Raw genomic sequence first — 9240 nt, forward strand, 5'->3', positions numbered from 1 at the left:
TGCTTCCATACAGTGTAGGGCACTGTGCTAGGTGGGTGTATATAAAATAGAATCAAGAAAACCTACCTCCAAAGATGGAGAGACACCCTAATCATGGGGCCACTGAGGGCCATTGAGGGCTTGTTGGGTCCTGAAGACCAACAGCGTGTAGAGTAGATGCTGCGATGGAGTCGGGTGTTGTGAGCGTGTTCATCCACGCAGACCTAACAGTGCTGATGAAGGGAAGCGCTCAGTAGAGGGCTCAGTTACAGGTGAGACCGACGCTGAGATGCTGCTGAAATGAGCTGCGAGGTCAGAAAGACAGGACTCTTCTCCATCTCAGTGCTTCAGCGAGCAGGGATGCCCTTACACTGCAAAGGGTTTCGGTTTCATACCGATATGAAAGTGCAGCGGGAACCCTGTATCAGCTGCCGGAAGTGAGCAGTACATTTCTATGTTCCTCCGAGCTTTACGCTTTCATCCTTGACAAGCAGTAGCGTGATTCCTTATATGCTATGAATGACTAGGGGCTGGGGGTGTAGCTCAATTGGGAGAGAACTTGTCCAGCATGCGAGGGCCCCTCCCTACCTGTAATCCCAGGAAGAGAAGTCAAGACTTCAAGGAGATCCTTTGCCAAAACATCTAGTGTGAGAGCAGCCTTGGATACATGAGACCCTGATTTCAAAAACAACACAACAAACGAATTGAAAGTTGATTAATTAAACCAAGAGCATTGCTTCTGTGTTCCAGCTGGAGACATCCCTGTGCAGTACTGCCCACAGCCCACCAACGGCATGGTGTATTTCCGAGCCTTTTCCAGTTTAAACACACTGCCAGAGGACCTGAGGCCCATTGTGCCTCTCTTTTGCAGCGTGCTGACCAAGTGAGTTGTGGAACGCAGTAAATGCACATATGAGCTGCTCAGCATGTTTTCATGGTGTGTGTGTGTGTGTTTCTGTGTGTGTCCTTTATGTATTTGTGTTATGTTCATGCCCTCCCTGGGAGTCTCTTAAACTTAGTGTTGTCACAGTGTGCACAAGCTACTCTCTTATAGTCATATTTTCTTATCATAAAAAATGTTACTGTATGAATCCATGGAAGGAATAATACCTGCGAAGGCATCTGTTCAGATGAATCGCCAAGGCTCTTGAAGAAAGGAGAATATACTTAGGAGATAGGAACAATTCAGCGTAAGGAGTAGCTGCAGCTTGAGGGTGTCTTGGCAGAGCTTGGTGGACAGTGAACTCTGTCTACTTCTCTGCAGAGCTAACTGCAGCAGCTGCTTTCCCCCGCCAGGCCAGGGTGTGGATAGGTTTGGAATTGTGCGTTGAGGTTTTCTTGACAGTGGCAAACTGAGAAGGAGCAGCTGCCGATTTCCTCGCTTCTTATAGGGCAATAAAGAGAAACCAAGGCTGGGACATGGCCCAGCTGAGGACTAGATTGCAATGGAAAATGTCCCTGACCTTTGGGACATTCAGTCCCCATTTTGTCCCCATTCTCAACCATTTCAGTAACTCCCAGTGTTTGCCCTTTTAAACCAGTTTCCATGCCCCTCACAGTCGTCTTCTGGGCTCAGACGATAATGTTTCTTCTAGACATATCAGCACACAGAATTTCTACATGTTTTTCTCAGATACCTCCCACCCCATTGCCAGATATTCGAGCAAATGACGTGAGCATATTTAGGAGGAAGAAAGTACTCGTAAAAGATGTACAAGCTTAAGGCTGGAAGATCACGTTCAGCCTGATATCTTCACTAAGGGGCACTAGCTAGCTAACCGAAGGATTTAGCTAGTGTCCTGAGCACTGGACATGAGTTCCAAATGGAGAAATGGGTTTGTACCTCTGTGAGAGGGCACATGAGCTATGTAGAGAGTTGATGCCAGCATGCTTTCAAAACTGCAAAGTGTACAGGACGTATGGAGAGTTGTGGTTATTGAATTAGCATACATAAACTGTGCGTTTGAAAATGGTAGGCACAGATGCTAACTTGAGTGCTACCCAAATGGGCTCCAGTGACTCGGGTATACTTCTTGTTCATCAGGTTAGGTTGTGGCATCCTTAACTACAGAGAGCAAGCCCAACAGATTGAGCTCAAGACAGGAGGCATGAGTGTCACGCCCCATGTGCTCCCTGACGACTCACAGCTGGATACCTACGAGCAGGTAGGTACCCCTTCCTGCTCCGTCATGATGTAGTCAAAGGCTTGTTTCCAGGGTGTCCTCGTTTTTAATGGTACCCTAATTAATTTTATCTTGCATCTTTCTTTGGTGATACAGGGTGTGTTATTTTCATCTCTCTGCCTGGAGCGGAACCTGCCAGACATGATGCATCTGTGGAGCGAAATATTTAACAAGTAACTTTACTCACCCGTTTATTAATAAGTGAGAGTATGATATATCTAACTCTGAAATGCTTTGCCAAGTGATTTGCCTCACTTGTCAGATTCTAGTCAGATTTTACTTGTAATTCCTAAGCACACAGAAAAAAAAATTGAAAGATACTGAGTTCCTCTGTAATAATTTCCCTGTGGTATTGGAGTGAAGCTGGCTCACTCTCTAAGACATCCCTCTTCTTCTGTAGTCCATGCTTTGAAGAAGAAGAACACTTCAAAGTGTTGGTGAAGATGACTGCTCAGGAGCTCTCCAATGGAATTTCAGACTCGGGCCATCTCTATGCAGCCCTCAGAGCAAGCAAGACACTGACACCTTCAGGGGACTTGCAGGAGACCTTCAGTGGGATGGATCAGGTGGGCACTAGCAAGGCCAGGTGCTGGTCCTGATGAGCAAGGCTTCCTGAAGTTGTTAATGTTCTCCAGTCATACACGATTCTACCTCAGAAAACCTTCTAAAAGCTGGGCGTGCTGGTTTTATGCTTGGATCCCAAGCCAAAAAGGCTGATGGATCCCTGAGGATTGCTGGCCGGCCAGCCTAGCCTACTTGGGGAATTCCAGGCCAGTGAGAGAGAGTGTCTCTTAAAAATGTGGGTGGTTCCTGAGAAATGAAAACAAAAGATGTTCTCTGGCCTACACACACACACACTTGCATGCATGACCATGAAAAATGCTTGTACATGCATAACCACACACCCATACACTGGAACCAGAAAGCTTCTAACTTACTACTGATTTCTAATTCCCAGACTTCATAGAGGAAAGTGTTTGTTTCCTTTCTTCTTTGTACTACACAGTCCTTCAGCTTCACCCAAGCTGGTAGTTAACACGCATGTGCACACAAATCCAGGACACATCCAGTGGCCAGTCACAACCTGTATTAGGGATGTTCGCTATTCAGTCCTGTCCAGAGAAGAAACAGACAACTGGAAACTATGAAATTACCACTGACATAAAAAAATTACAAGGCGCCAAAATTATTGTTATGCTGTGCAGACATCCTTTTCTATAACTGCCAAATTCCAGAGAATCACAAGTCATACTCTGGCATTAGATATTCTCCTGCTAGCCTTATAAAATACCATAATTGAAGGCGATTTAAGGAAGAAGAGATAGAATCTATGCTGGAAAGGCATGACATCATGAGACAGAAGCAGAGACGTATTTTCCTCTATACCCAGGAAGCCGAGAAGAGGAAGTGGGGTGAAGCTACTAACCCTCAAAGCCCACCCCAGTGGATTTGTATTATGTTCATGCCCTGATGGCAGTCACTACCCAGAGAGTCATCTTGTTTGTTAAGCTTAGTGTTGTCACATTGTATACTTTGTGTCACATTTGCTTTCTCATATCTGCTTACTGTGGCACACCCCTTCCAGCAAGGCTCTACTTCCCAGGAGTTCCATAACCTTCCCGGTCATCGCCCTGACCTTCCAGGAACCAAGTATTTAAATGCATTAGCCTTTGGGAGACTTTTTGATCCCAAGCACTGCAGCTGTCAGGTAAAGTCTATTTCAACCGTGCAGGATTTGGCTGTCAGTGTGGTCTGACTCAGTGTCTGCCTCCTTTGGTTCAGGTGAAGGTGATGAAAAGAATTGCAGACATGACAGACATCAAGCCCATCCTGAGAAAACTGCCCCGGATCAAGAAGTATCTACTAAACTGTGATAACATGAGGTCGGTGTCCCGCCTGTCCCTAAACAGCTCTTAGGAGTCCCACCATTTTGTGAATTGTCATTTTTAGGTATTTTCCATTTGAAGACGAAATTACCTGAATTTATCTTCAAAACAGAAAGTGTGTTGGTGTAGGTGTTAGGTTATAGGACTGACTCTAGACTTTAAATTAATGTGCTGGGGGAATAAAAAGAATTACATTTTAAATTAGTTAAAGTTGCATGAGGTGGACAAGAAAGCAACGAGTTAAAGTCTAGAACTGCGGGCTAGAGAGTCAAGAGCACTGACTGTTCTTCCAAAGGTCCTGAGTTCAATTCTCAGCAACAGCATGGTGGCTCACAACCATCTGTGATGAAATCTTATGCCCTAAGATTCATTATCTTTTCCCTATCTTCTGTGAGACGTAGAGAAGGTTATCTTGCTCAGTATCAGTGTCCTGGTTGGGGTTTCTGCCGCTGTGATGAAACACCATGATCCAAAGCAACTTGGGCAGGAAAGGGTTTATTTGGCTGACATAACCAGTCACTGTCCACTGAGAGAAGCCAAGGCAGGCACTCAAACCAGGTGGGAACCTGGAGGCAGGAGCTGATGCAAAGACCACAGGTGGGTACTGCCTGGTGGGCTTATTCACTGTGGCTTGTCTGCCTGCTTTCTTATAGAACCCAAGACTACCAGCCCAGGTTGGCACCACCCACAGTAGGCTGGTCCCTCTCCCATCAGTCACTGATTAAGAAAATGCCCTAGTTGGATCTTACAAAGCATTTTTCTCAATTGAGGTCCCCTCTCAGATGACTCTAGCTTGTGTCAAGGTGATAAATAGCTAGCCAGGACAGCCAGTGTCTTGAAACAGTTTGTGCACATTACGTTAGCTTTCTGTCCTCGAGCTCGAGCATAAATAAAAATGAATTGTCAGTAGTTTACATATAGTGCCTTGCTGCCACTAATACTGACTGAGTATTCACTGATGATCAACAAGACAATGCATAATCAGAGCTGCTGCTTTGCATAGATTTTCATAGATTACTGATCCCTTCCTCCACTCAGTTCTAGAGAATCACTAACAGATGCCACGGGGCCGCTAGCTGGCAGACATGGGGTCAGTGCTCCAGCTCTGGGAGTCTGTTGGCCTGGCTTGTACTTCTTCCCTTTTACTCCAGGCCAACTGAATTCAGTGCTTGCCCTTCTGCCCCAGGCTTTATTTAGTCCAGCCTTCACTATACATCCCCAGGCTAGCCTGGCCCAGCACTCACTCTCACATCCCAGGCTAACTCTTCCCAGTGTTCATTTTACACCCTAGCACTTACCTATACCCTAGGTTTGCTTCCTCCTGTGTTCAACTTCACACCCTAGACTAGCTCAGCCAGCTCTCACTGTAACCTAAGGCCAGCCTGGCTTACTTCACCTCCACAGACTGTCTTCTTCCTTCCTCATAAGGCTCTTTCTGCAGTGTCTTACATGCAATAATAAACACAAGCAGTGAATATAGAGCCCATATACAGTTAGCATTAGTCCAATAGTGAATTTAACACCCAAGTGGGAAACGTGCACATTGTCAAAACTACAGGATTCTGAAGAATCCTACTGCTACTGAAGAAGCAGGTTAAAGGATGCTTTTAAAAGGATTTTGTAAAAGGATGTTTTAAAATGTTTTCGGCACCTTAAGTTTCTGTTTTGTGGGAAAAAAATTTGGAGTTTAAAATATACATAAATTAAAAAAAAAAAAAACAGAGAGAGAGAACTCATTTGCTGCTCTTGCAGAGGGCTAGAGATGGTTCCCAAGCACCCTGAGCGGTTCACAACTGCCTGTAAGCCCAACTCCAGAGAGTACCATCTTGTCCTGGCCTCCGCGGGCACCTCCACACATGTCCCTGTACTTAGTACATGTAGACTTGCACACACATTTTGTTTATAATTCTCTACTTTAGCAGGAAGTGCATAGTTTCAGATTGTTGAATTCTTTTATGGATATTCATTTTCTTTAATTTTCCACCCTGTGTTATAAATCTGAAGGTATTTATCGAAGCTGTTAGTGTTCCCTCTCTTCTTTGTGCCCTTCAGAAAGTCACTGTATTAACAGCTGTGAGGCAGTGACGTGTGTGTGTGTGTGTGTGTGTGTGTGTGTGTGTGTGTGTGTGAGTGCATGTGTGTGAGAATGAGAAGCCCTGTATGAGTGCACATTTGCATACTGTTTCTCTTGAACAGCCTTCATATATCTTATGACAGAAGCAAGTCAGTCCCTTGATGTCTGTGTCCCTCGTACACAGATGTGATAAGTTAGTAAGACCGTGGGAGAGAGGCTGGGTTTGCTGGTTTTACGGGTACACGTTTCTTCTCTGCAGATGCTCAGTGAATGCCACCCCTCAGCAGATGCCTCAGGCAGAGAAAGAGGTGGAAAACTTCCTTAGAAATGTTGGCCGAAGCAAAAAGGAACGGAAGCCTGTCCGCCCGCATATTGTCGAGGTAAAGGAACCCAGGTGTGCGCCTCGCCTTGACACATGTCACCTGATGCTCAGGCATGCCGTGTATATAGACTGGTGTATGGGAGGAGTCAGTGGCTTGCCCAGGATCAGCCTACTTAAGTGAGTTCAGAGCCTTACGTTGATCTCCAATCCTACATCATACGTGTCTCTTCACACTTGGCAGTGAGCTTTCTCCTAATAGGGAAGAGCAGAGCTTGGTGTGGGACATGGTACCACAAAAAGAGCCAGAAGCCGGGTCTCCTGCAGTTTGTTAGGCTCTGAATCTCACACAAGCTGGTAAAAGCCTTTCACTGGGTCTAGTTATTTCATGGATTTCCTTGCATACCATACCTGCCAGCAATGATCTTGATTGATTCGCAGGGGTTTATTTAGGTTTTACTTATTGAATCTGAGTCCCTGCGAGCCTCACTTGTCACTGCAGAAAGCTGTCACTTTGCAGCTCTTGTAGGAATTACCTTAGTGTCATCTGTGCTGCTGTTCACGTGTCCCTTCTTCCATTCATCATTTGGTCTCATTGATCGCTTCAACACTCTGTGATGAGAGAGCACACAGAGGTGACCTGCTGTTCCGTAGGCCCCTCCTTCTAGAGCCTATCTTGCCACCCTAACCTCATGCTTTGAGGGATACAGAGATGTATCTAGGTCATTGTTTTTGTTGTTTCTGTTACATTTCTCTCTCTCTCTCTCTCCCTCCCCCCCTCCCCCGTGTGTGTGTGTGTGTGTGTGTGTGTGTGTGTGTGTGTGTGTGTGAAGGTCAGAGGACAACTTGTGGAATCAGTTGTCTGTTTTCAACTTGTAGGACCAGGTCCATTGAGTCATCTCAGTGGGCCTGAAAGACATAGTTTGATGACTAGAAAGCACCCCCAGGGGGGGAGGGGGTGAAAACACTTTAAGTTTGTGCACGGCTGTCTTCATGAACTATTTGAAAAGTGTGCTAAAACTTTCATCACTTTACAATAGGAAGCCTGTCTGCCTTGGCTAACCCATGTAAGGAGCTCTGAAAACTTCATAAACATTCCAAGGAAGTTTCTCTTCACTCTTGGATTCTTTTTTATTTTCAGAAACCCACACCCAGTGGCCCCAGTGGAGCTGCACATGTCAGTGGGTCCCAGATCGTCAGAAAATTGGTGACAGTAAGTGACCCAGGCTGTCAGGCTGAGCTTTCTCTGACTCTGAGCGTTCTTCTAGTGGGATCATTCCAGGGCTGAACCGCAACCTAAGACCTGGGGCTGTGCTATCTCTCACTGTTACCAGGGGGAGCCTTTTTCCCTTGAAACAGCCCAGGATGGGTGTCATATCCTTTCATAAGCCTCGACTTATTGGGCCAAATGGTCTCCTCACCTCCCAGTTCACTTACTGTAGCGTCTGATGCTTCCGTCTCAGCAGCCGCCTGCAGTTGGGCAGCAGCATCAACCCTTTCTACTGGGTTTCCACAGTTGTGGTGCTTGATCCGGTCCTTTCGATGGTGCTCGTGGAACATGGTCCACACTCTGAAATGCCTTTAATGTAATAGTAATTTCTTTGTATTGCATCTTGCCAAATGGTGGAATGTTACTGGTTTAAGTGTCCTAGTACGTCAAGTTCTGCTCTCAGGAGTGCCTCCCTAGTGACACCCATGGAGAAGGAGATGCTGGGGTGGTGCCGCCTGCATTTACTACCCGAGGGCCACATTGGGTTGTACATCCTAGTCTGACCCAAAGGCCTCTGCCCTGTAGGACCCCACCTTCAAACCCTGCCAGATGAAGACACATTTCGTGCTGCCCTTCCCTGTGAATTACATTGGCGAGTGTGTCAGAACTGTACCGTATGCTGATCCAGACCATGCCAGGTAGGAAAGGGGGCCCGGAAAGTACACCTCCCTCTCACAGCTGGACTTGAGTGAAATTGTTTGTCCAGCATGATAAAAGGCAGAAAGGGGACAGGCAGGAGAGATGGCTCTGTTGGTAAAGTGCTTATCATGCAAGTACAAGAACCTAAGTTGAGACCCCCATTACCCCTCAGAAAAGCCAGATGTCCTGCATCTGTAACCCCCGTGCCACGGAGGAAAAGATAGGCAGGCATCTGGAGCGCATTGACCAGTGTAGCCAAATCAGCATATTGCAAGTTCAGTTAGAAACCCTATCTCCAGAAATAAAGAACATTCTGTATGAAGAATGGCCATGGTAGCTGAATTTTCTCTTCCAATTGAATGAGCTTACTTAGTAGCATATGCCAATTAAAGATAAAAGAGCGAAGACAAGCAGTTGATAGCAGAATATCAAATCCTGCACTGACAACAATATCCAGAAGTGACTAGATATGTACCGTGGAAGCTGTCAGCTGGAGTCCAGGTTCAGTCTTAGCCGTGTTTTCCCCTTGGGTGAGCCTTCTGGTTTCTGGAAATGGCTTGCCTTCCAGATGTTCTTGGGGCACAATATCTGTCATATCCCTTGGGCTCTTTTCTTTTCCCCTTGTCACAGGGCCAGGGGGCCAGCCCACCCCAGGACATAAGGTCTTCAAGGACACTTGAAATGAATACTCTTGAGTCTGAGACAAGGAAACCCACCCTGGATACGAAGTCAGCTCTAAGCAAGCACAAGGAGCACATAACAATTTACTGATATGATTTATAATACAGGTCTGCGTGTGAGTGCTATAGAGGGCACAGGCACACACACACACACACACACACACACAGGTCTGCATGTGAGTGCTATAGAGGGCACAGGCACACACACAC

At 46.2% G+C, this 9240-nt stretch overlaps 1 protein-coding gene across 2 annotated transcripts in view; it reads left to right on the plus strand.

The window, feature by feature from the left end:
* The window catches only part of Pitrm1 (pitrilysin metallopeptidase 1), a 32841-nt gene that overhangs the window by 18132 nt on the left and 5469 nt on the right, over nucleotides 1–9240 (plus strand). For both annotated transcript variants that reach the window (XM_021180213.2, XM_029468169.1), the window contains exons 16-23: nucleotides 730–862; nucleotides 2024–2144; nucleotides 2259–2335; nucleotides 2563–2728; nucleotides 3945–4045; nucleotides 6382–6502; nucleotides 7583–7654; nucleotides 8237–8349. In XM_021180213.2, coding sequence (XP_021035872.1) covers nucleotides 730–862; nucleotides 2024–2144; nucleotides 2259–2335; nucleotides 2563–2728; nucleotides 3945–4045; nucleotides 6382–6502; nucleotides 7583–7654; nucleotides 8237–8349 — 904 coding nt within the window. The remainder of the gene's footprint in view (nucleotides 1–729; nucleotides 863–2023; nucleotides 2145–2258; nucleotides 2336–2562; nucleotides 2729–3944; nucleotides 4046–6381; nucleotides 6503–7582; nucleotides 7655–8236; nucleotides 8350–9240) is intronic.

Source organism: Mus caroli, chromosome 13, assembly GCF_900094665.2.
Source record: "Mus caroli chromosome 13, CAROLI_EIJ_v1.1, whole genome shotgun sequence".
Taxonomy (NCBI): domain Eukaryota; kingdom Metazoa; phylum Chordata; class Mammalia; order Rodentia; family Muridae; genus Mus; species Mus caroli.